The sequence below is a fragment of the Dermacentor albipictus genome, chromosome 8 (assembly GCF_038994185.2).
Source record: "Dermacentor albipictus isolate Rhodes 1998 colony chromosome 8, USDA_Dalb.pri_finalv2, whole genome shotgun sequence".
In the NCBI taxonomy this organism is placed as follows: Eukaryota; Metazoa; Arthropoda; class Arachnida; order Ixodida; family Ixodidae; genus Dermacentor; species Dermacentor albipictus.
Genome location: NC_091828.1, coordinates 132,252,388 through 132,279,519, shown reverse-complemented (window position 1 = coordinate 132,279,519; position 27,132 = coordinate 132,252,388). Strand labels below are relative to the sequence as shown.

The 27,132-nt window shown below is 46.2% G+C and overlaps 1 protein-coding gene across 1 annotated transcript; it reads left to right on the top strand.

The window, feature by feature from the left end:
• The first annotated feature begins 521 nt into the window (after positions 1-521).
• Positions 522-25,854, top strand: LOC135905856 (uncharacterized). Its single transcript, XM_065436971.2, has 7 exons — positions 522-705; positions 3,771-5,813; positions 10,480-10,737; positions 15,552-15,661; positions 17,570-17,687; positions 22,158-22,343; positions 24,465-25,854. Exons 2-7 carry the CDS (start codon positions 3,801-3,803, stop codon positions 24,744-24,746), a joined length of 2,967 nt encoding a protein of 988 aa, XP_065293043.2. The 5' UTR covers positions 522-705; positions 3,771-3,800; the 3' UTR covers positions 24,747-25,854.
• Positions 25,855-27,132: the final 1,278 nt, after the last annotated feature.

Sequence of the window (27,132 nt, the reverse complement as noted above, 5' to 3'; positions counted from 1 at the left end):
TCGAAGTGCCACCTCAGGCTGATACCGCCTCACCGGGATTAGTTCTCATCCTAAACCCACCTAGAGTAGCGCTAACTCATCGCCAATCACTGCAATTTTCCGTCCACACAACGCCTTACAAAAGGAAGGCTTTTTTTTTTTTTTCCGGTCTGTTTGCGTATTCCTTACAGCCATTAATGCGGACAAACACAAACAAGTGTTGCTGACGTAGACGTCTCATAATTGTCAGGCAACGAGTGGAATCTTCTCGCCATGCCTGATGCCGCGGCGACTAACAGCGCCGTAAAGATTACGCTCCACGCTTTCTTTCGAGGCAATGTCTGCGACGGGGATTACCGCTCCTGCTGAAGCCACTGTGCAAACACAGGTTTTCTACTCTCGAATATGTATGTTTTTTTTTTTTTTCTCGCGCCTCTCACAATGAGCTGTCTTACAGCGTGCGTTTCGTCACGTCCTGTGGCGATGAGCTTCCGCTTGGGCTCCGCATGCTGCAGCCTCGCTGTGTACTTAAGATGGTCGCGGACTACGCTGAGCGGATCGTTATTCTAGCACAGCCATCTCGGGTCGTAAGCGGGCTTCTGCATAGATAAGCGACAGACGGCGGATTAGTGGTGGTAAAAACAAAAGCGTATGCGCGAAAGCTGTCTCAGATGCACTTGCGTGAGTGCGGGTTTCGAGTGAGCTAGGAAGCGCACAGTAGCTGAGGTAAGTGCATGTTTTTCCTTTCTCTGGTTACACGTTCTGTCCTTCCGCGTCAGAAATTGGTCTGTTACTAAAATTACTTCTCTCCACCTAGCGGGTTTCCGCAGGACTATTACGTCAAATTTGTCTCTGGTTTGCTGCATTGTTCGCTATTTTCGCTTGGTCAAGAAGAATGATATGGCAGTGTCTGCTCAAGGCGATAAAGCAACTATTTTGAATCTGCTTCTCAGGCACAAAACATGGACATCGCTTAACCCGGTAATGACCTAACACAGTTTAACATCAAAATTGTCCACATTTTGGTGAAGCCACAGTAGTACAATTAGGAAAAGGACAAAGAACGTGAGAGCCTGACACCGTGGGATTATGTAGCTCCCATGGTGGGTGTCTGGTTACCTGTTCCTTGTTCTTGTCCTAATTGCGCTACAATATCTTCACCAAATGTTAACCAAGTCTCCCAAGAACAGATTATACTCAATAGCCCACCTTTATTTTTATCTCTCTGTGGAGAGTAAATTTGTGTATAAAAACACTGAATTGGAACTTGAGTAAAAACCAAACTAGTTTAGTAATTATTTCCTTAATAATTGGTTTGGTGAACTATCTACAGGAATGATAACTCGCTTGAACCTATCAAAAATGCTACCAAGGACACTGGCATTACTACTAAACTGAAACAAAATATAAGCGAGAATAAGACTTTGGATAACACCGAGGTAATTTGTGCTTGATTTCGACAAGGGCATAAATTGTCCAATGATATCTGTATGCGTGTAGTTGTTATAGACAAAGGCGAAATGTTCCGAAAATGAGTTAGTGGTGGCCCGTCGCTGATGAAGCTTGGATGAACTTTCTGCGCGGCAATATCAAGTCGCAGCAAAGCCCGCTTATGCGGGCTCGTGCTGCACATACTGTGATATCATATTACCTGTCCGATATATGGGGTACGTTCCCAGTAATATCTAGTGTGATCTAGAGTGTGATCTAGTGTGATCTAATATCTAGTCTGATCTAGAGCGTGATCAAGGAACCCGTACGGGTCCCGAAACGTCTCTGTGTGTTTTTTCACATTGACTTGGTCAGTGGCCGATAATTCTTCATCACCAGTAATATCTGATACGAGAAATTACTCCAGCTAAAAGTAAACCAAAATGTTCTTTTTTAAAATTACCGTTTAAGAGACTTCCAAAATATCAGAGCTTTAGGAAGGAGACACACAGTTTCGGCTGGACGCACGTATGTTCGTGCTTAAAAAAAATATTTTTTTAAAATTCACTGGGAGCTTAAGTGAAAAATTTTGTAATATTGGTAAAATTGCTTCAATCATGAATAACGCTACTGTTGATTCCGCCATGCATCCCGTATCTTTTACCCTTTCGTTCACCCGTTGGTGAGATTGACAACAAAACGACCGGTCGTGTGTTTTGGGAACCTTCGTCATCAAGCAAAATTTTCCTTTGTTCTGTATTCAGCAATAGGAAATTTATTTCTTGATGCATTCAAATATTAAAATCTCTAACAGAAAAGATCACGCATCAGCCATTTCTGCATGCTGTGACTAGCCATGGGACAAGTGTGTACCGGCACGAAATTGGCCAAGTCGGCGCACTATTGCGGACAGCCATAGCCTTTCTTGCCAATTGCATGCGGGGCTTCGATACGATGCATGAGCGGTTGCTGTTTCTCGTGAATTTTGCTCCCCACTTTTGCCATTTTACACTTTGTAACCTATGCCGTCTTGCTTTAAAATTTCATTTAGTTTAGTGTTTCACCTCCTGTGCACAATGAAGTCCCTTTTTATTCTTGCCACTGGAATCTATGTTCACTTCCTTCTTTCTGACACCACTATGATATCTTCACTTTACACGGCTATATCATGCTGCCCTTAAGAACTTCATCTTTGTCTAAAATATGTCATTTGAAAGGCCTTACTTGCGACTACACACAAGTAATGATTGCAAACTTACGAGACACTTGGTCTGCGTGCGCAGTATTTTTGCTTTACAACGTTGTATGTTTCACACGGCTTTTCGTATGTAAGCACAGGTTCATGTTTGAAAGCGCTGCTAATACCTGTTAGAGTATTACTCGCCTTGTGTCCAACAAGAGTTGGTTTACTCCCTCTAAAAGGACTCTCTAAATTAGAGCTTAAATAAGGAACAAGCAGCTGCTGCCTCAGAAGTGTTTTAAGCGGCAATGACCTTAGGGTGGTTTTCCCGGTATCGGCTACTACTACCAGTGCTGGACGTTCTCACTACACCCAGTAATACTTGTTCAGAACAAGGAAGCTTCTCCCAAGCACCAGTTATATACAGGGCGTTTCAGCGAACACTTTCAACATTTTTTTAAGTTTGTCTTTGGCAAATAGCACAATTCCAGTTCATCAGCTGGTCTACTCGAAGAAGCGTACATTACTTGCGCAAAAAAGTGAGACACAAAAACGACTAATTAACAAAAATTCACCAATTAAGGCTTAACTAGTTACCTTATGGCCCATATTGCAATTTACAATATACAGCCGTGGAGTTCGCGAGGTGGATCCATTTAGAATGAACTTTCAGGATGACAGCAGTTTCGAGAAATTAACTCCGGAACTTTGCGGAGAAATGCATTGGCGTTCCAGTTACTCTCTTAATAAAACGTCGCTTTATGCATTGTTTCATAAAAAGTAACTGGAACACCAATGCATTTCTCCGCAAAGTTCAGGAGTTAATATCTCGAAACTGGTGTCATCCTTAGAGTTTTTTGCAAGTGGATCCGCCTAGTGAACTCCACGGCTAGATTCTGTAAATTGCAATATGATCCGTAGAGTAATTAGCTGAACCTTAATTAGTATTTTTCTCATTATTAGATTATGCATTTCAATTGTTTGTGCAAGTAGTGTCCGCCGCTTCCAGTAGACCACCTCATGAACTAGAATTGTGCTATGTGCTATAGGCAGCCTTTAAGAAATTTTGAAAGTACTCGCTGAAACACCTGGTATATGGAAATCAAGAGTGAACACGCATATAAGCAAGCTTCTCCTTCCTGTCCCACTGTGGTTATTACTAATCGTGGTGTCTCTGCAGAAAGGACAACCGGAAGTCGCCGGTTCCTGGATGGCGAAGCTCTGCATTGCGCTCGGACTGTGCGCCGCAGCAGCCTTCTTTTCACTGTCCCAGTTTGCAACGCGGCGAGGCAGGCAGGGGGATGATGTGAAAGCCCTGTGCTCATGGCTAACCAGTGCTTCCGTGCCAGAGAGAGTGAGGCAGTGGGCGCTGACATCGCCACTCCTGAACTGTGTTGCTCTACTGTCACAGCAACAAGTGGCCTCGGCAACGCCAACCATCGCTACACCGCTGGAAGATCAATACAGGAAGGCCTTGCCAGCTTCCACCATACTTTCCACGGAGTCCTGGTCTTTGGAGTATGACGAATTTATATCTACAACGCTTCAAGAAGAACCGGAACAGGAAATAACTACAACGCTCAGCTCTGTACCACCCGTCACAACGCTGAGAAACGAGGAGGCTACAGAATCCGAGGCCTCCACGAAGTTTCTCACGGACTCCTGGCCAACAGGTGACGATGCCTCGACGTCCTCTTATACTAGTCAAATTTCATCGCACATCGAAGAGTACCAGACAGGGTGGAGTGGAAAAGCTACATATTCAGAAGATCTGTTAAGTGTTCAGCGAAAACAAGACACAATAACATCTTTGTACGATAACTTGTTGTCTCTAAATCAGGATTCTGGGACAACAGCTTACCTTTCTGTCGCACAGAAAAATGTAAAGTCCAAAGAGGTTATGACGCCTAAACCGGCATTCATAGCAGACCAGCAGCAAGATCTCCAAGCAACACCGACACCAGAACCCACACTCCAATCTTCGAACGATCTAGATCGAGAGAGAACGGCAATTCCATTTTCAAGTTTAAATCATACGCCTCAACAGAGAAAAACAATGAATGTCAAGCCTGTCACACAGTTTGAAGTCACATCAGAAGACAAGGCGAAAATTAGTACGGATTCATTTTTACTTCAGGCTACAGGAGAAGACTTCACCACTGAGCTTGGGACTCCAGAGACAACGCAATCAGATTTCGAGAAACAAAAAGCGCACAGTACCATTTTTACTCTGCCCACTGTACTGAGGCATGCGGAGAAGCAACAGTTTTCTAAACCAACAACACCGCTTGAATCTGGTATGGAGGAACATGAAAAGACTACGTCGCGACTTTCGGTACCGCCATTAACACTGAGTAAATTGGAACGAGATGCTGATTTCAGTATTTCAACATTTGACTTGTCATTGCAGCACTCGATAGAAGTGCCAAGTGCGTCTCAAGCCAGCACGAATCTCGACGCGCAGACTGAAAATCAAACCACAGGGGCGCCGCTGCCGCGTAGTACAGTGTCAGAGGCTCACGCCAAAGACGTTCCGAGTCCAGATCTTGCTTCAGAAATTCCTTCGCAACAGCCTGAAAACGACAGCAGCTTACCCTATATATTCGTCCAGCGTCACGACCAACAAGACACCAATGAATTGTCCTCGTTTCTTCCTGTTTATACATCAACAGTAGCAAACCTGAAGACGCCGCTGTCTGCAGTTCCAGAGGTTGTCCCTCAGTCAGAAAATACCCACGCGTCCCATACGTTGCCCGACTCACCCACTACTCCAAACGATATGCACAGTGCAACTATAACAGCGCTTGATACACCCACTCTAGCAAACCTTCTCGAAGAGGGGGAAACTATGAAGTCAACAACTGAGCAGCTTACCTTTGAACATCAAGAAGAAGCGACGCATGCGTCGGAGCCACTGTTCGAACATTACAGCAGTGTAAACGAGCAAGACAGCACGACGTCATCGATTATTGCGTCTCCTCTAAGAAATGTTGAATTGCCAACAACTACGGAGCCCACACCTGAAGAACCTGAAGGGCCAAAGATGGTCTGCTACTTCCCTGCGTGGTCTTTCTTCAGGGGTGGCCGGGGTCACTACACACCAGAGGACATCGACCCGCAGCTTTGCACGCACGTCATCTATGCATGGGCATCCTTGGACAACGACTCGCTTCATATCGCCAGTGCTGACTACAATGCTGACATCAAGTACAACTTATACAATGTGAGTAGGTTCATTTTTATTGTTATTGCTGTTGTTTTCTGTGTGATGCTTTTTTTCTGCATTTACATGCATGGAATCTACGAGTAGCACCACAATATTGTGTATCCTTTTGATTCTTTCGAATACTTGGCAATGCTGTGACACGTTCAAAATATGCAAACAGCTGTGTGTTAGGCCTGTTAGTAAACGTAATTGTAAATCATTTTAACGCTCGAAGATAGAGAGAAGAGAGAGACACAAAATGAAGACACCATGCGGTCTGTTTCAACCACTTGTTTCTGTCTGTCAGTACTGCAACGTTTTCTAGGATGTTTGCAGTTTGCTTAACTGGACTCCTTTGTGGCAGCCGAGCGTTGAACTCACGACCTCATGGCCTGAAGCAAACTTCCAGTGCCACTGAACGCCACCTTTTGCCGCTTTCGTCTCAACATGAAACCTGAAAACAGGCAGGATTCCTGCTCAATCCAGGAGCATTTGACAAAATATTTCGTGCCTTTTATTGCAGTAGCAATTATATGAACACTCCAAGCGCATCTCTGCCATCGTCGTTAGCGATGATGTGGGCGTCGCCGTGAGGTTCCGTATAGAGTCAAAGCGCGATAACACCGCTGCCGCGCCCCCTACCCTGTATGCCCGACTGAAACACTGCGAGAGGAGACGACCACCACGGCTCAATCTCGACCGCGCGAAAGGAACGGAAGCGGAGAGGAAGCGCACCATCTTCCGTGGCGCGCGAGGAACTCAACGTTGAGAGGCACCGGGAGTAGGGGAGGCAGGAAGGGTGGCGTTCTACTCCGGCTGCAACTGCGCATGTGGCGGTTGCGCGCGGTCGCGCGGCCGTATCTTGAGAGCGATCTGCGTTGTGGGCAGAGTGGGCAGGTGCGTCGGCACTCACATTGAGTTGAAGGGATAGGCAGCACGAAGATGACTTCTCTCGCAGCTGCTGCCGCGTTTCCGCACCTCAGCGTTTTGACAGCCAGTGTCCGCGGTCATCGAGTGCGATGTTTGCTGTGCGCGTTGACACCGTGCTTGTTAATTTAATCAGCAAGCAAATGTTTACAAGTTGATACGGCCGATAAAAGCACTATCCTTACTTCGTATCGCTGTCTGCTAATTCGCTATCGCAATCGATGCTTCGCTTCGCGGGCGAAACTGCGACATTATTTAAATAGTACCACATACAATAAACCCACATTAGGTTAAGCCCACATTAAGACATGAGCTCCACAACGATTTCGCAAGAAGTTCTCCGTTAATTTATACCAGTGTGTCCGGCCTTAGGTACGATCAAAAGGAGCCCTGTATATGCACCACTATCTGCGCCAGCACTTCCCTCTTGTTGGTGAAAGTCAAAGCTGGTCGCTTCACCGCTTACTTAGGTTGCTTTACCTACCTTGGATAAATTTCACGGCTTCTGGCTGGCTTCGTGAAAGCTTGGCTGCGTTCAACCTCACAGGTATCGCCAATAACGCTGCTTTTGAAATATGAGAGACACGTAGGCAAAGATGGGCGGACAAATACGGCACCCAAATGTATATGCTGACATTTTTACACGCACAGGACATTATTTGCCGGCATACGTGCTTGTACGAATTATTATTATTATTATTATTATTATTATTATTATTATTATTATTATTATTATTATTATTATTATTATTATTATTCCATTTGAAAACATATATACACATGAAAGGAAAGGGAAAGCGAGGAGCAGGTTGGCAACTGCTACCGGGAGGGGCACAACGCCTGCGTACTCTTCAGAAAGGAGGAGACAGAAACAGGAATCGAAGATAGGAAGGGGACGAAGGATGGAAGAAACTGGAAGATAACAAATCTAAATGAATAAAGTAGAACACGCACAGCACAGGTCGCACACAGTAGGGCCGGTCACTGCAGGTCACGCAACTACAGAATGTTAAAACAGAATAGTGGCTGAGGTGTTCTCATTTGGAAAATTGAAATAAGCTGCAAACGTGAACCAAAATTAGTTTTTTTTTTTGAAAAGTAAGAGCGCGATGCTCCTGATCGCGTCGTGAGCTGTGCAACCACTACGGTACAAGCATTCGTCGTGTGTCATACACCGCAGGCCAAGAAGATGATAGTCCCTCACTAGTGACTTGTGCTGCGCAATGAAAGCGGGACACTCCCAATATCAGGTGCTGAACTGCCTTGCAGTAACTGCAAGATGTACACGACGGACTGGCTACACGTCCTTGTCTGTATAAGCGTTCGAACACGTGCACACAGCCAACCCTTAGCTTGAGAAGTATAGGGCTCTAGCGCGACGAGGCAAGCCTCGACCGCGCACACGGGGCGGAAACGTTCCATTTGCGACGCGCTGGTCTGAATGCTGCTCGATATAGGTGGCGACGAATCACCAGATCAGTGCCAAGCTTGCACAACGATTCAGGACAGGCACAGTCATTATGAATAGAAGTCATAGCGCTGGATTGACACGCACAAGAAAGACGACAGGACATGCGCTCGTCCTGTCGTCTTTCTTGTCCGTGTCAATCCAGCGCTATGACTTCAATTGATGCACCGGACCAACTAGCCCAAAAGTACGCCCTACTGAAGTCATTATGAGCGCAAGTTGAAACCAGCGAATCAGCTTCTTCATTTCCGACGATCCCTACGTGCCAGGCCATCCGCTGGGCAACAAGAGATACCCCATGTGATGCAATTTTGTTGGCAGAGTCAGTAATGCTACGCACAACTGGACAGTCAATTAGACTGCGTAGTAATCTGCTAATGGCAGCGCGGGAGTCCGCAAATCTTCGGTGCGGTCAACTCCTCTTGCATATATTTCAGTGCACCATTAATCGCTGCTAGCTCCGCAGTTGTTGACGAGGCTGGATGGGGTACGTGATATATACGTCCTGCTCGAGTCGAAGGGCAGAAAAAGGCTGCTGAGGTGCCCTGACTATCTGTGAATACTTAGAGATAATCTGGAAATCTTTCGAACGTGTACGACTGAGCCATTTGGAATATTGCCGAAACAGGCATACCAGACTTCTTGTGTATGTCAGGGATCGATAGATAAACGTGGAATACCTGTTTGGTGATATCTGTTGTAGACGGAGGCGTAACTGATGCAGCATTTTTCAGAAATACCAGCAATATCCATAAACAATGCTGCAATTTTCCCCATGCGAGAAAGCTGGCGGATAATCAGTTGATCAAGGAGCGATTGGCCATTCGGTGAGCGGTGCAGACGCTCAATCAGATATAGAGCTATCTGGTCTGCTTGAAACCTCAGGGGTAACTGATGTTCTTCACCGGGCAATGCGACAGATTACGCCTCAGGAGATAATCCAAACATTAGTCGAAGGGCAACGAGATGATTTCTTTCCAGTTGGGTTATCAAACTAGGTAACACATGCATTATGCCTGAGAGTACAGATGACTAGTACACCTGCAGAGCTGTTGTTTGGTCTCAGCCTGCTCCTCTAGCAGTCAAGGCATAGAAACGTAGATATCAGACATGAAATATATAGTCCGTCTACTCCCATTTTTGTAATGTTTCAGTCCATATGTCGCCCACAACATCAAACACCAGTAGAGTTCCCACAGAAACATTTAAGCGGCATAATATCACAACTTTAAAGAACAGTTAAACTGTAATAGTTCTTAAAGCCATAAAAAGCGCCAGTTGCTTGCAGCCAGGCGGAAGGTTAATACGATAACGGCAATACAAGTTCATCACTCTAAAGCTGGCAGTACTAGTACCACAGATAGGCAGGGACAAATAAGAGTAGTGCCTACAGCTAATACGATGCTTTTCTTTTTTTTCTCAATTTGCCCGACATACGTAGATTCTCGAGGCAATAACGGCCGCTTATCCACGCCATTGAATTTTATAGTACTTAGGGTATTCTGTCTGTATCAACTTCTGGGACAGAAACTTGGAGGATAAGAAAGAAACTTGAGGAACTAAGTACGGGGCCACAAGTGTTCGATCCGTTGGTGACAGCGGTAATAAAAAGGAAAAAAGAAAGAAAACAAAGAGGCCAGTGAGAAACAATAGATAAGCCGTAGGGAGTAGAGAACAAATGCAAATAGACGAGATTCTAGTAGACATTAGGATAAAAAATGACACTCATCTTCAGAATAGGTCGTTTCGTATTGTGTCTTGTTTACCTTTGTGGTGTAGTGTAATACATTTCTATGTTGTTAATGTGCAAAGGAGTAGTTGACACCATCTATCGGAGCAAATATCAACTGATTCATTCATATACGAAAGTGCAATTAGGCAAGTCGGGTATGCATAAAGCAGTAACCAATAGTCTCCGAGAGTAGTATAATGGGTGCTAAGAGAAAAGAGAGGCCTGCCAACGCAGCAGAGGTTAGGTGGTGTGATGAGATTAGGATCTTGCAAGCATAACTGGGTGTCGTCTAGCATAAGGCAGTTATAATTTGAGATCACTAGAAGAGGTCTTCGTCCTGCATTCGACATAAGGTGCGCCGATGATGATTCGTGCAGTAGTGTTACCTTCTGGTAAGAAAGAACAAGCCTACGAAGAAGGCGTTCTGTACTATGCTTACTACTTTGTAAAACCAGAAAGTTATATAATTTCAGGCATCTGCAGCGCAGTGTTTTGTGTCTTTTAGCCGTTCTACCGCGCAATTGCGTCGTTTCCTCCGACTTTTGTTTTCCCTCTAGCGGACCCTTGCACTGAAGGAAGTGAACCGTCGGCTGAAAGTTCTGCTCTCCCTGGGAGGTCGGGGCTCCAGCGTGGACAAGTACTCGACCCTAGCCGCCAACTCCACGGCCAGGCGCAGTTTCGCCCGCCACGCGGCGACCTTTGTGGCCGAACACCGCTTCGACGGCCTCGACGTCGACTGGGAACACCCGAGCTGCGTCGGCGGCGACTGTCGCGACAACACGCCGGACAAGAGGAACTTTGTGCTGCTGCTGCAGGTCAGGCTCGAGCGCGACTTTCTTTCGGTCCCCGTCCGCCAGCCCGTAAGCAAGTGAGCGTCAAATAATTTAATAGAGCAACGCAAAGCGAGAACGACGGCGGGAAGTCAGTGGCTCCTCGATTTAGTGATGCGAGACGAAAACAAATCACAAACAGCACGATGAGAGAACGGTGGTGACATGAGAAGCCGCTAGATTTAGGAGAATATTTATAGCAAGGCACGAATAACAATACAGATTTCAATACAGTCTGATGTTGTGCTTGTAGGGCAGCGACAATTCCATGCTGTACAGTGATTGCGTTTATGCTGAAGATGTGCATGCTGTCTCTCCTACGCCCGTGCAATATTTTGATGCGTTTTTAACCCCACTTCAATCAATCAGACACGCAATTACTCAATCAATCAAAGTCTTTATTGTTTGCGAAAAATGTTACATATGCGGTCGAACAAACAGATGGAGGTACCATACCTCAGCGCAGCCAGAGGACCTCCGATTTCGGAGAGCATGGAGAGGAGTGAGTGACACAGCGACGATGCAACTGGTACATTGTTCAGTAAAATAAAATGGAGACATTACGCTAACAGTAAAAATAAGTAGCAATGTCAACTTTCTATTGCAAACAGCATCAGTTTTTTTTTGTACTTAAATCTACTGAAAGGTGTAAATATTTTCAAGTGATTATACACTAAAACAAAACACGTTTGCTGCAAATTAGGTCATGTTTTTTTTTTTTACATAGTGCGTACTTTTCGCAACAAGAAGTTAGCATTCAAGGAAATTTTGGAGTTAATAAAATTATGAAGGGCTACCTTGTCAAATGCACTAGCGCGGATGCGGCTAATTAGATGTTTTAATATTGTAATTACTAGGTGATAGTTAACGAAATCAATGATTGAAATGATTTCATGTTACCGGAGGAATGTACGGCCATCGGCGTGGACAGAACTGAAGCTATGTAATTGATGGCTTGAATCAATCAATGCTGAATTGAGGAAAGTGGATGGAATATGTGCTAATCCAACATGATAAGCAATGTGTTAAGTCAATGTTAATGAATTTGTAATGCAATGAAGGTCGGCTAAAGTATCATCGTTAAATCAAAAACGCTATCAGGATATATATATATATATATATATATATATATATATATATATATATATATAGCCACCCGTGAAAACATTCACTGTCCAGAAACTATATGCAGCATTCCAGTTTCATCGGGATGGAAGTTAACATGTTATAAAATAATTATTCCAACCTGAATGACGCTGGATTCCTTTTGTTTGCAGTGTTAATTCGTGATACTCGGCTGGAGGTGGTGATCCATTGTTTTGTTTTTTCATTAACACAGTATCTTGAAGAGAACTGCGCTGCGAGAATGACGCAGTCAAGCCAGCTCTTCCCGCTGTACTTATCACAGAGTAATAAGCGGAACCGGAGCAGGATGCCGGAAAGTGCAGCATTACGACATGACCTCACCTCGCCCACGCGCGCTATTGCATGCTTGCAAAAGCTGCGAGATTAGATCGGTCGCACGAACTTGTGACATGAGGTCCCATCGGAACGTCGCAGCTTGCGGCACTCTTCTCTGCACTCTTCTCACCACCGTCGCCTCAGGCAGGCCTGAGGCGACGGCGGCGAGAATATTTTCTTGGTGAGACGTGAATTGTCCCAGTTTTCCCAGGCTAACACATTGCAAATAGGTCACAAAGCCCGAACCCGTACTAACTGGACCTCATCTGGCGTGCGGTACTGAAGTCAATCTGGCAGTTCGCGCCAGCTCCGACCGCTTTATCATGATGGTGATGATGGGCTACTAAGCCCAAAGTCGCGGGATCGAATCCCGGCCACGGCGGCCGCATTTCGATAAGGCGAAATGCGAAAACACCCGTCTACTTAGATTTAGGTGCACGTCGAAAATTCCGGAATCCCCCGCTACGGCGTGCCGCATAATCAGATCGTGGTTTTGGCACGTAAAACCCCGTAATGTTATGATGGTGGTCGTGATGATGATTTCGAAGCGTGGTGCATATCGAATGAAGGAGAATAGCCAAACATTTGGTGACGCAGGAAAAATGCATTATTTGAAGGTAATTTTATATTTCAATAAATGAAAGAGGAGAAGGAAGTTATGTGTATAATTGTGCAGTCACACGTGGCTGGTATAATTCTGGAATTTTACTTAAACTGAATAAGAAGAAATCTACCTATATGAGATACAGAAATAAAAAAATTGCGAGAGCATTAGAGTCCCTTTAGTGAAATGTGTCTTCCCTTAAGAGACCGTTTGCAGTGTCCCTGTGCATAGTGTCCCTCCCACACACACTCAGTGCTTACTCTCTCCCCTTCTTCCTCTTTATATTCCCCTTTACCCCACCCCCAGTGCAGGGTAGCAAAGCGGATGCTCTTCTGGTTGACCTCCCTGCCTTTCCTATCCATGTTTTCTTTCTTCGCGTCTCGATGCGCTCGTTTGGCCGCGACGAGTTCATAACCCGAAGGATCGCTCAGCGACGTTCCGTTGGACAGCAAGGCTTCTTGTTTCATACACTCATTTCACACACTCACGACGCGGGGCCAGTTCATCCGCATTGGCTGCGCCGTCACGTGCCCGCTGCGGCGCACGCTACAGGCGCACCTCTAGCGAGCGCACGAGTGACGACAGCAGCACAATGGCGTCGATGTCGAAGACGATCGTATGGCATCAAAGCCACAATATCTATACGCCGGCCGCTCGGCGCGAGCTTGCATGATTGCTGCGCGCAAGCGAGAAAAACACGGATTGTGCCATCATCAGCGACTACGTGCTCCCTATTCGTACTTACCTACAGCTAAGTCAAGTGGTGTATGTTCAAACTACGATGGCATTTGTACTCCGGCGATGAAGTGTTAAAAGATTATTAACTTGGGCGACCATGAAGTCGGCACAACGTCGCACTGTTTCTAGGTAGCGTAAACTGCTACGAGCGAAGTGCTGCCTATATTGGGCCGGTCCCGGAGATGGTGCAGTCTGAGACGGTGCCTCAAAGCGCGAGCTGTGCACGAAGAACGAAGCCGAAAAAGTTGCACGCGTCGCACGCGCCGAGTGTTTCAAAGAGCGGGCTGCATTTGGAACGAGGGTAGTATGCCTGCGATCGGGGCCTATAGCTTATGGGAAGTACTCCGGAGGACCTTAATGAATGATCGATGTAAATCATCATGCCATGCGCTATCCTATGCCACAGAGATGTGCCTTTTGGTATGCTGCTACTTATAGGGTTACACAGTTTGTGGAAAACTCGCATGTGGTATCGGAATGCAAAACCAATTCTGTCCTCAAGGTCGCATTTCATTAAGACGATTTCACAGCTAAAGACAAATAGTCTTCCAATGGCGCCCAATGTTGGTGAAGTGTATCATTGTGCCTCCCTTTTAAAGAACTGCTTGCTATAATAATTCCAGTGCGAAGAGCTTGTAGTGCTCTTGCAGACGCAGCCGTGGCTGTTTTGGCCTAAATTTAAATAATTTATGCACGTATGTTTTATATGTGTAATAAATTCAATGAGAAAAGAAAAGCGATCGTAGTCCAGTAGTTAGAAAACACGGCTGCAGTGCTCCCAGGCAGAGGTTCGACTCCACATTCAGTCACACATTATTTTCCTTCATTAAAGCGAGGTGAAGCAGGAACCTACCTACCTGCCTACCACTACCAATGTACCAAGAATGAGGCAAAGCATGTTTCGCATTAAAATAATGTTACTGGTTTAGTCGGCGGGAGTGACAAGGGAAATTTTCTGTAGCATTGTATGCATTCCTGTGCATGTGCCCGAGAATGTATCTTCGAAAAAATCACAGTACAGGAAGTGCAGGCCAAGCTCGTGCAGTATAATTTCCAACACAGTGCACCTCAGACGGCAGAAGTGCCGACAAGGCAGTAAAAAAGGGAGCGATTTATCGGCTTGAACTTATCCGTCTTCGGTGCATACTGCAAGACCTTGAGGAAGAAATCTGGTGATTCCAGTGGGATGACCTAACAACCACAAGCCTAATTTACATATTGTATTTTCCAAATCACACCAAGCTATGTCATGTTCAAAGCTAAGAAGCCCTTAGAACGCACTATAGCGCTTTTGCATTTTATAGAATTCAAATATAGTCATTTGTCAACCAGAACTGAGGCTGCTCGAAAATCACAGCGTAATCGCGACATATTTTCTGCTTTTGAGATTGTTGCGTGGGTCGAATCTGCAACTTAGATTGCGATGAAGAAATAACATAGGGGACTAAAAACCGCGCTTTCGCCTTCCCGAAGCCATTCTTCCCCATATTTCTTTTTTTTTTTCGTCATAGCGCAAGGGGCGCGGGAGGATTCCACTGGTGGGTCGGTAGCACGTCTTTGACGAACACACAAATCATTGGGTAACATAACAGAACTAGCGCTCGAATGTGGGCTCGTCTCCGATCATCTCGTTAGTCCGTAGTATTTTATCTGATCTATTCCTTCGCTCCCGTTCCCCAGAGTAAGGTAGCCAACCAGACGCATTTCTGGTTATCATCTCTGCCTTCTCTCTTCTGTGCCTTTCCTCCTTACCTCAGTATATTAAAACACTCTTTGCCATTTATTAGCACCTAGGTGTTCTTAACACGCAACGGTCCAGAGTTTTAGAATAGCTAACGTTTATGCTACAGACTTGACTAATAAACCTGACTAAGCACCAACGCTATCACAATACAGTATCGAGCGCAGTACCGTTCTTTCTATTTTGTGTATGACAGAAAATGCAGGTTGTTAATGGATGGTAAAGAAGTTCATGTTTTTGTTTTTCGTATTAAAGGACATCCGAGAGGCGTTCGACACGTTCAACCCACCTTTGCTGTTGACAGCTGCAATAGCCGGAAACGTGCAAGTCATCAGAAAAGCCTATCATGTGGCTGAAATGTTCAAGTAAGAATATTCTGCCTTCTGTGTTTTCTGCGAACAGTAACTTGCTTAAAAGTGGGCTGATTGCGTTCGATCGGCTCTTCGTACGATCGCCACGCTTTGACTTAGTCGTGACGCGACGCAATGCACAATGAAAGGCAATGCTTAATTGACGGACGCGATGCACCGCTCATGTCGTGTGAGCGCCCGTGACTCAGCTACCTGGATAACATCGAACGTTACGCAGAGCGCCGCCTTTGTCCACGAGTTTTGAAGTCTTCGCCACGTGACATAGTGATAATGCACATCTGTCGAAGACTTGGGAGAGCACAGTTTAAGTTCACGTGGCAGAGTTTGTCTTGGTTCCGCATTTTCGCAGCCGTGGCACGAGTGCAGTCGTACGTTTACGCCATTTTTATCGCTTAAGACGTTCTGTCCTTGTGCGTTTAGGATCGCCAGTCTATCGCATTAGCTGTGACTTAATGCTCGGTTTAGTATCGTTTTATGGTTTTGGCGTATGGAGGAGTCACGGCTTCAAAACTACTGTTTGAAGTAATTAAGTTGTAGGAATCGGTCACCGGGAACCTAGAAGCATTTCTTTCTTTTCTTATTACGTCTTACTAAAAGAGAACGCCAGAAACTGTTTATAAAAAAAACTGTGCTTGTCAAAATGTGAACGTGTTAAGGCCTTACCTTGTTTGCTCACTATTATTCTTTCCATTCAAAGACGTACTAAGCATTCACCTCCGCTACACTTGTATAAACTAAGACCGAGATGTGCGATGCGCCGTGTTCTCATAAAGGCTTTGACAAGCTTCTTTTGCAAGACGCGATAAGTAAAACGTGCCGCATCTGTCATACTTTTCTCCCGTACCTATAAGAAAAAGACAAGTGCACTCGGGGACTAAATATACTGTCGGAATCCTCACAATTCACATATTTTTTTAAGGAAATAGCCGGTGGACGCCACAAGAAGCCTGTTGTTCTGTTGGCTTGTAAGATGCTTTCCGCCAAGTTAGGTTCATTTTTTCTGGGTTATTTAACAGCACACGATCTGCAACTTTCGTCAAAAGTGCACGTGTTTACCGGACGCCGTCTTTCTGTCTTATAGGAAAACAACGTGTCATTAAAAGCGGAAAATGAAACTACTTCGTCATCGTTGCAACACGTTGTGTTGTCTGCATAATATTGTGTTTTCCGCAGCTTTTAACCCATTAGAGCGAAGCTGTTAGCCTCTAGTTGGTCGGGATTTTTCGCGGCGTCGTCCTCACGGGAAAAAAAAATAAACATCAGCCATTGAAGAGAAAAGTGGACACATTCTTTGGTATCGTGCATAGAATAAACAGCACAGCATTCGTTTCAAGAAGAACACGCACAATGTAAGCATTCGAACCGCAGAACTTACGATAAGGCGCTCCTGCTTACATTGCGAGGCATGTATGGCGCTCCCCGCATACGTTTCCCGGCAAAGTTGCGCAAGCTGCCGCGTCGACGGCAGCTTGCGACGTGCGGAGTGACGTCTCTAGCGTTTCGTAAATAAGATAACAAGGCTAGCAACTGGTTTCATTGATGTTGCACCACCGCTCGGGTAGTTAGGACCCCCCGAGGAACAGCGTGAATACGAGGAGTGGCAAGGGGAAAAGAAACGGCAATACGACCAGCAGCGGCATGCTGCCGCTGGTCGCATTGCTGTGGAATTCCAGCACAGGGGAACTCCGCACGTTCACATCCTACTGTGGCTGAATAACGCGCCAGAGGAGGAATTCAGCAACAGAGCATTGTGCTCCTCCCTCCGCAGCTGCAGTGGTGGTTTTCAACAGCTTCGCTCGACATCCACTTTCGCAGGCGCCCAGGTTGGCGAGCCAATATTTCTTTTATGCAAACTTGAGAGTCAGTGCCAGTAAGATTTTCTTGCATTTCTTGAACGCCCAGCCAGACGGATTTCATCAGCGTCATGGCCTACGACTACTTCGGCACCCAGAGCCCTGTCGTTGCTCACTACTCACCCCTCCAAAGTGCCACGGACGAGACCGATCCAGAAATGAGCATTGTAAGTCTCAAAACACTCCCAAAAACAGCCATGACGGGAAATATTTTTTAGTTTATCCTATTTTCTCAGCTGAACAGCTGTTATCAGGGCTTGTTCAACGTTGTTATCTTGTGTGATTATAATTTTTTTCATTTGGTACCAAAGTTCAAGAATCCGTGCTGGCAGGTACTTCTGCATGGGATCGTTAATGTTCCCAGTACATCTGTACAACGAGAATACTTTCACGAAAAATCACAATATTCAGTACTTTAGTTGGAGTTCAACATTTAACGATACGTAATTATGTTAAGAACATGTTCATCCATTTGACGAACACGTTATATATTACAGTTCAAAGCGTCGGCGCAAGTATCTCGGTACCTTCGGCCCAGTTCTTCATTCTTGTTTCAGTTAAAGGATAACATGAGGTGAAATGATTCCTAACAAACGACCATATTTAAATGTCAATTACGATTGGTCAAGGTTCAAAGATTGCCCTCTTGCATTTTCACCACAATTTTAACTGAAACATAAGTAATATTAATTAACCTAATTAGTCAGAAATTTCTCACCGGCGGCATTGTATATTTCTCGCAAAAATTTAGAACACCTAAATAGTCGAACTGATGAACGAACTCTAGAGGCGGAGTTGCACTATTGCAAGCAGGTAACTTTTGATAACTTCGTGCTGTTTAAATATAAAGATGTCACAAACTCCGAGGACCTGGTTGCCCGGCCGACCGGGCTTCCAGCGTGGCACACGCCGCCCTTTGCGTTCCAGCGAGAAGTGTGCCACGCGCGCTCCTTTTCTTTCTTTTCACGCAGGAGTTACTCCTTTACTCTTATTAACAAATGCTCCATAGAACCTAACTTCTCGTCCTTCGAAAATGACTGGCTACTTCGTCAGAGTTTTTCCTGAATCTCGGTTTTCGTTTCATTAGTTGGATTTCATTAAAGGCAGACTCGTTCAGTTTACTGTGGCCAGGGGCAAATTATTGTGAATGATAAAGAGCCTAATCAGTGTAAAGCTAGGCTGCTACTCCGTGACTATGCCTTAAAACGAACAAGTTGGCTATACCTATCGGCGCGCTTTGCAAGATGCCCCTCTCCGACTTCAAGACGCTCGTACCGGCGATGTTCACATTTCATCGTAGCGAACCGAGGAGGTTAAGATCTAGCAAGCAACCTTGGAAAGGTGCGCAGCCCTTTCCAACCACGTAGGCGGAAGTTTTATTCCACCTGAAGTTCACGTATAGGTTTGGCACAGTTAAAGAGTTTCAACAGCTACTGTAAGAGCCATGATGCTTGCCGTTACGGTGCTATGTACAACCACAGATGGTTGGAGATTTTCCACTACCTCGTTCTTTAGAGCTGATCGTCATTGCCACAAAGCCACCCTATAGCGGGTCCACCTTCTTTATACTGTCTGCTTGTTCCACACAGAAGCAACTGATTCGTGCCCGCGTTAACTAACCTAAATACTACTGCGACAGCGGGGGCAGAAAATACGATGTTTGGATACATGCGCCGACGGTCTTGAGGCGGCCGTTGTTTATCGCTCCTGTGTCATAAAAAGACGCGGTGATGGTCAGAGCGCACGTTAACCTTTTCTTTCGTCTGAAAGCCCTTGCACTTCTAGCAATAAACAGCCTTGCGCTTTCTGCACTTGCCTTATCGCGCGAAAGTGAGAGCATGTTATACTGCGTTATCGACGAAGGCCAAAGTGAAAGCCCGTGCATGAAAGGGTTAAGAGGGGGGACCAGTAACCCTTTTACTGGAATCGGCCTGCAGCCTTTAAGTACCAGAAATGATGTCATCACTTGCACATAGCTTTACCGTCTTCTAAGAATATACTAGGCGCCTCCCAAAAGTGCTCATAGCTTCGATTTCAAAGCCGAGCAGTACCCATATTTGTACCCTTACTTGTTCTGAAAACTTCAAGTTGTTAATTTACGTTGGCAATGAACTACTGCACAACAAGGGCTTTTTTTGCTGTTGTTGTTAGGCTGAGGCACATTTATTCGAACTAAATAAAACGTTACGAAGTCTTTATTACTGAGAGTCACGCATTAGCATAATTTATTGTAGCCTCGCACCACGGAAGGCGTCATCACGCAAGGCGACGCGCTGCCGAACCTAAACGAGACGGCGCACCGGACGGCGCGAGACTTGACCCGCCGCGCCGAACAGGGCAACGCCTCTCGCACGATAGCGAACGCTTCTCGAGCAGAACGGGACAGGCTCACCAGATACAACGACATCACCAGTGCATATTTGAACGCCAGAAGGATATACCCACCGCCGAGTCCCAAATTGAACAGGAGGCAGGCCGTCGCCTGGCGACAACTCCAGACAAACACGTTCCCTAATCCATTCCGTCTCAAACGTATCTTCCCAGATAAGCCTCAGGACGACACGTGCAAGTTTTGCCAGGAAGGACAAGCAACACTCAAACACATGCTGTGGGAGTGCAATGTAGTTATAGGAGGGATGGCAGTTACTCCGGAGGCCCTGTCGTCGAGGTGGGCCGCCGCTCTGCGCAACTCAGACCTCGGAATCCAGACGTGGGCAGTCCAGCAAGCCCGTGAGGCGGCGTTGAGGCAGGGCCTTGACGTTCCTCCGTGGGAGACCTGAGCCCGGGTCGCGTTAAACCTTGCCGGACAAACAAGAAAGTTGTAACCATCCATCCATCCATCGCACCGCGAACATTTTCGATTGCCGTCTAATTTTGCAAGGACTGTCGTCTGTACAGTATTCGCGCTGCAGTGTATTATGCGTGCAATTGCAGTACCCGCTAAGGTAACTTCTACATTCATTCTGAGATGCTCACCTTATCTCTTGCTCTTATGTCTCTGACGGTGTTATATTTATTTGACTCTTCAGAAATTGCGTTCGGGGCTAAATATGGTTTAATCATAACAATTACACATAACTGTACCTACGTTTCTTAAGTATATTTGTACTTAGCTCCCCTTATGGTAAAATAAAGTTTCGTATCCATCTCCTTCCTACACGCTGTGCTCTGATGTAATCAGCTTGTGACGATTTTGTACCTAATAAGAACTAAATAATGAGAGCATGTTATGTAGATTATGAATTTTCCCGCACCGAATTCACAATTTTGCCAAGAGAGTCACCGTGGTGGGGCGTTCAAAAACAACTTTTGTCCCTTGCATTTTCGTTGGAAATGTACGCATACGGGCAGCAACTGTTCACAAAACAAGGAAATGACAGAAACAACGAGTACAAGAAAACTCCGATATCAGTTTTAAAGTTCACGTACAAAGAATGTACAGTACCGGGGGTTCGCACAACAATGTGTTCCTGGGCACGTGACACACACACGGACACGACAGCCGCGGAAATCCGAAAACTCTGGGTAAGAAACATGGAAACGTGAATATATGGGGTGCCAAGAGAACAAGAGTTACATCGAAGAATACAACGACATTAAAAGTGCCACCGCCTGCCTATGTTTATACATATTTTATTAATATTCCTGGTTCACTTCGAACCGGACTGGAGTACTTCAAGTATGAACCCAAAGTCCCCCTTCGTGGAAAAGTGGCCACGGGCACCGCATCACTATCGATTGCAGCTATTAATATTATGCAATCTACTCATAGCAGTTTGATCATTATTGCACGTTTAGCGTCATACAAGGTGAAATTTAAATTAAGATCGCTGCTTTTTACGTCCCGCAAATGCACCGCAATGCGTTATTGGGGACACCGTGCAGTGGGGAGCTCCAAGTTATTTTGATCTGCTGAAATTATTTAACGTGCACCTGAATCTAAGGTTCTCGCATTCCGCCTCCTTCGGAATGCAGCCGCCGTGGATGAAAATTAAACCCACTACCTTGTGATCACCAGTGCAATGTCATAGTGACCGAGTCACCATGGCGGGACACACGTTGAAATGGGATTATTGGGCACAGCCATTGCCGCCACGCCTCTGCAAAATGAAGTACAGCGCAGGTATGGTATGGTATGGTATTCCTTATGCGATGGCGCACACCCACTGTGGGGGATTGGCCAAGATTTTGATGAAATTAGGCTATCTTTATTAAAAACTGAAAATGGTAAAGGTAACTGGAAGAAATGAACAAAAATAATATGTTTAAGAATTCAAGACAATCTCTTTGTAGCAAATATAAAATCCTCCACGGTTGAGCAAATATCCCTGTGACACTGTCCAAGAAAGGAGGCTCCTAGAGAAAAGATATTTATAACTGAAAAGCTCAAACCAAGCTGTGTAAATATTGATTCTAGATTTTTTCTTAAAGAAGTGAAACGCTAACAATCTTCTCATCTTCCTTCTCGCTTATTTTTCTCAGTCTCGCATTTCTTGCACCTGGCTTTTTTTTTTCCCCCTCTGAACAAAATACCAATATCACGGTGACGCAAAAGGGTCGAGCACTCGCGCCCTCCAGCTCTCAGGAAACATTTTCCATTTTGATTTCAAAACTCTGACGATAACAATTTATCACAGGAGTACGTGGTGAGCACCCTGATGGCTATGGGAGCACCCGCAGAGAAGTTGGTGCTCGGCGTCCCGTTCTACGCCCGGTCGTACACTCTGGCCAACCCTCGCCTGAACTACATCGGAGCGCCCGCAAAGGGAAAAGGCAAGCCCGGTCCGGTCACGGCTACACCTGGCACCCTCGCTTACTACGAGGTACGGAAAACTCCGCCCGTGCAGAGCACGAGTCACGCGACGGGCTCTCGCACTCAAACCTATCGTAGGAACTGCTCGATTTTGAGCAGACGATGTTGTCACGCCGAGAGAACACGTGACACAGAAACACGGCGTTGGACCAATCGTGCTGCTCACAGACGGTTTCACAAGCGCTGCGTTGGTTGTGACCGTACTTACGTATGATACTGCCGGTTTTGTGCTTTCACAGTTCATTTTCGACAAGAAATAAGGATGTAAACACGTCATTTACTTTGATTGCGCCACAATATATATGTGCAGCGTACAGCACGTCCCCGTAAGCTATCGAATAAAAAAAAAAAACGCGCTGCACGCCTCAATTAGATATGTGTACAATTTTCTCGAATATGCTAAGGCAAAAGGTATTTAAGAATTTGCGACTAGCGCCTATAACAAGACATTGTGCAGAAGCCGGTGGCGATTTCTGTCAGAAAAGCGAACAGCTTTTAGAAAGCTGTTCACTATCTTAAAGGGATGATACGCTTGAACGCGTATATACGTTGCAGTGGAATTTAGGTAATAGCGTTCGTTATCTCATCCAATAATTACGTCAACCAATACACCTGCAACGGAGCCGGAGCTCTCCCTCCTGCACCCGCCACAGGGTTGCCTGCCCCGAGCGCTCCGACAGTGCACCTTCCGACGACACACTGCACGGCGGCATGTACCGGCAGGCGACGAATTCCAAGGGCAATGGCTCAAGGGAGCGGAGCTCCACCTTGGCATCTTCGCAACCTACGCAATAGCACTGAACGTTTATGAAAATTTAACGAAATATTTATTCTACCCTTGCAAGTTCCGCATGTAGGAATTGTGAGAACTGCGCTTGCATCGAAGGCTTCCCAACGTAATATTACCGTTAGCATTAGGTGACAAACCCACGCCGAAATTTCGGTTGCGCGGACAGCACGTGCGCTTTGTGTTGACGCGGTAAATCCACGACGAGGGAGCCAGAGAGAGCTATTCCCTGAACGAGCCCTCGAGGGTGCTCACATCTCAATAGATGGGTATTAAAGGAAAAGTCGTTTTTCCTGGCAACAAGTTTGATTAGATTTGTTGCGTTTGAACGAGAAAGTGAAAATTAGTGACTGTTGATAGCGAATTCTTGACTTAGGCAGCCAATCTTGTAATAAAGTTTAGTAAAATTGCATGTTTTCAGAAAACGAAAATATCACGTTTACAGCACCATAAGTCAGCAATGAAAAACGATAACACAATTACGTAAATTGCGTCTAATAGTACTTATAAAGTGGACGAAATTGATTTATTATATATGGCTCTCGAATGGACCACTAATATGTGAGTGGGACTTTGGAAAATCTTTGTAAACAATGTAACAAATTTATGTAGGATATAAACTAATACACAACATTTGTCGTCTTTGGATGCTCTAACAGATACAGTTCACAGAAATACAATAGCTGTTCTTGGTAAAGAGCTACAAATTTGTAAAGCTTCTGCTTCTACTTCTTTCAAGGTTACCAAATTTGGAAAATTCCCTTGAAAACATTAATATCTTAAATCAATATTTCGCATGCAACCATCGCTAAAAATTAACTTTTTCTCTGAAATGCAACATATTTCATTAAACCCGGCCCAGTGCATGGTTATCTCAGAATGGCGTTTCTGCGTTTTACATGGATGTTAATAAGCGGTATCTGAACTGGGCTCGAGCTAAAGCTTCCTGTTAACACATGCAGGCTTGTGTTTACACATAGGTGCCCTTGCCTTTCCTGTCCGCTAAAGTTAACGCAACATTCCACCACGCAAAACCGGAAATTTTCCAGTGCCTCGTTTGCAAACGGCAGTCTAAAGTAAAACAGACAATATTCTGATTATCTTATATAACTGCATATTGTGCGTACCAGCCCGTCTCGTGTACGCATGCGTGTGTCTATCTGTGTGCACGCATGCCCTTGCCTCCTTTTAGCCAACGTTTGAAGGGCAGTGGGCTTCTCAGCAGCCAAATTCTCAATACCGTCGGACTTATTATATAGTAGGCATAGGCTGTGTGTTGCGATGAACTTCGTGATTATGCGCGAGTGGCTCGTCAACTTTCGAAATCCATCCCCCCGCTCGCAGATATGCAGCGCCATCAAGGCCGGCGGTTGGACGACGATGTTGGACCCCCGAGCGGGCGTGTACGCCTACGCGGGCGACCAGTGGGTCTGTTTCGACGGGCCCCGCTCGCTGATGCGGAAGGCGCGCTTCGCCCTCGACGTGGGGCTCGCCGGACTCACGGCCTGGGACCTCAGCATGGACGACTTCCGGGGAGAGTGCGGTCGCAAGAGTCCCCTGCTCAACGCCATCCACAGAGTCTTCTATCCTCCGAAGACCGCGGCCATAGCGAGGGGTAGCGGCTGAGCGAAGCGACGTGGAATCTGCGGACACTCTGCTGGGCAAAGCCGGGACTCGTCTGACGCGTCGATCATCGAACGCATTGCGCAGGAGTTGACGCTGCCTACCCCGATACTGTGCACGCGTCGTACGCGCGTTGCGATCGGCACGTAGCGTACTTGCGTGGTATTCCGATTCTATCGCGTTGGCGCAGTGCCTCTCTCCGCATTCTTTCGCATTACTCTGGTCATACGCGCTTCGAGGCACCACACCCGCCTGGGACGCAATGGTTTATTTGGAAATTACGTTGTCGCGAGCCCGCCGCATTGTTTCTAAAAGCTAGCTTGCGTTGTTCCCGGCACTCGGGCATAATTTACGTCGTAGTTATTCCTATCGCACTTGCTTAATTTTGCGTGGCGAAGCAGAAAGTCCAGGTACTGTGAGTTTGCTTTGAAACCAGCAGATGCTTCGTGTAACGTACTTCCCGTCGCTCAAGGACATCTCGCGCTCACAATGGTACTAAGAGCGCGAGATACAGATATCGTAGAGCTTGAAGCAATGCGCGCACGAAGATAACTACGCTCAAATAGAATATACGCGTACCAGCAGTCCCGACTGACGTCGCGCGCACGTGATCTGTTAGACTTCGAAAGGCACGAATGAGAGCAAGCACAGCCTATAGAAAGTGTTTGTGCCATAACCTCATTGGCCGTTCAAAAAACCTTGCGTCATGGAATCACCAAGCCCCTAGACTCATTACCAAAATAAACAATTCACGAGCACTTCGGCCGCGCTTACTACGCGTTTGTTGGCAGCGGCGAATACCGGATGAGCAAGTTCTCCCGTGGTGGTGATCGCAGCCGTTCGAATAATCTCCGATGGCAGATTAGCTTTCTCAGAAAGGGCGCCATCACAAACGTGTCTTATTTTTTCATATCACCTTTCCAAATATTTTGATCCGAACGGCCCCAACAAACGAACCGACATTCTTGTTAGGAGTACTCATCGATGATCACGAACGACGAGTGGTGAACAAATGCAGTCCAGATCATAACATTAGGCAGACGTCGTGTGCGGGATTTCATCCAAATTAAATAAAATATAAACGCAAGTCTTGATGACTCGTGTACGACTATTTGCTCGTTCGTTCTTGTTCTTGCTATCCTTTGTCACAGAGTTTAGCAGTGATTTATCACGTCAAGAAACACCTGGACATCGCTCTTTTTCATTGCATGGTCGGCTCCCTCGCACCATGACGAGGGCTCGCATTCACACGGATATGAAAGACGATATTGTCGAAGAAAGTGGGAACAAAAAGAAACACGAGGACAAAATAATATCTGACGCGCTACTAAACATCCTGCCCTCCAGAAACAGCAGATTCTAGCGTTGACAAAGGCAAATCTAAGTGCTACATAACTACACTAACGGAAAAGAAAGCGTGCACGAATAATTAACGAAAAGAAAGTACATGCAATAAATGAGCCACAGTGCAGTCACATTACCATTCCTTTCACACGCTTGGGGGCGGTTTCGGGAGGCACGCTCGTCCGTAGGCCTTGAATACATTTCACGTCCATGCTGCGGGGACCGAGGTTTGCGTGAAGTATTCAGGCACCGGTCCCACCATGGCAGAGCGCACTCATCCACAGTACAGCCAACGCGCGCGCCACACAAAGACTTAATCGAAGGAATGAGAGCACGCCGCTTGCCGTATCGCGATAAAGCCTGACCCACAGCAGCAAGAAACGCAGAGATGGCGTCAGCCAGACAGGAGGGCTATCCCAGCGAAGAAAGCTTATGGGCGAGACAGATGCAAAACAAATAGCATCCACAGATGCTATTTTCAACTGTAAGCGCTGTACTGGCGTTGTCTATGCGACCGAGATTGCCAAAATTTTGCTTGGATACTTCGGCCTTGCTGTATTAAGGAGCCGGCCACCGCTGCTTGTGAAGCTTTCCTTTGCGACGAAGACATGAGCGGAGCCTTTTTCCCTTCAGGCAATGAGCGCTGCTTCCCTGCTCTTCCACCCCGTATGGCGACAGGTAACAGAGGGGTTTTTTCGGGGTCATTGCTTCCACCACGCTGTGCATACCGGGGACCTGGTACGTGATGACGTAGGGTTTTATTAATTTTTTCTGCGACAGCAATTATATGTCTATAATTGCGCTGTAGACACTTCGGGCGCATTTCCCCCGTTGCCGTGATGTTCCCTATAAACTACAAGTGGGACAAAATCGTGACCGCGCGTCATGTGCTCTGGGTGCGAGGGTGAGCCGAGGTTGGTGGCTCGCGCGCGCAAGGGGGAATGCGTGTGCAAGCGCTGTCTTTCATCGAGCGCAAGACACAAGTGGGGGAGAGGGGAGGCGGAGACATCCCACTCCGGCAGCGGCTGAGCGCGGTTGAGCGCTG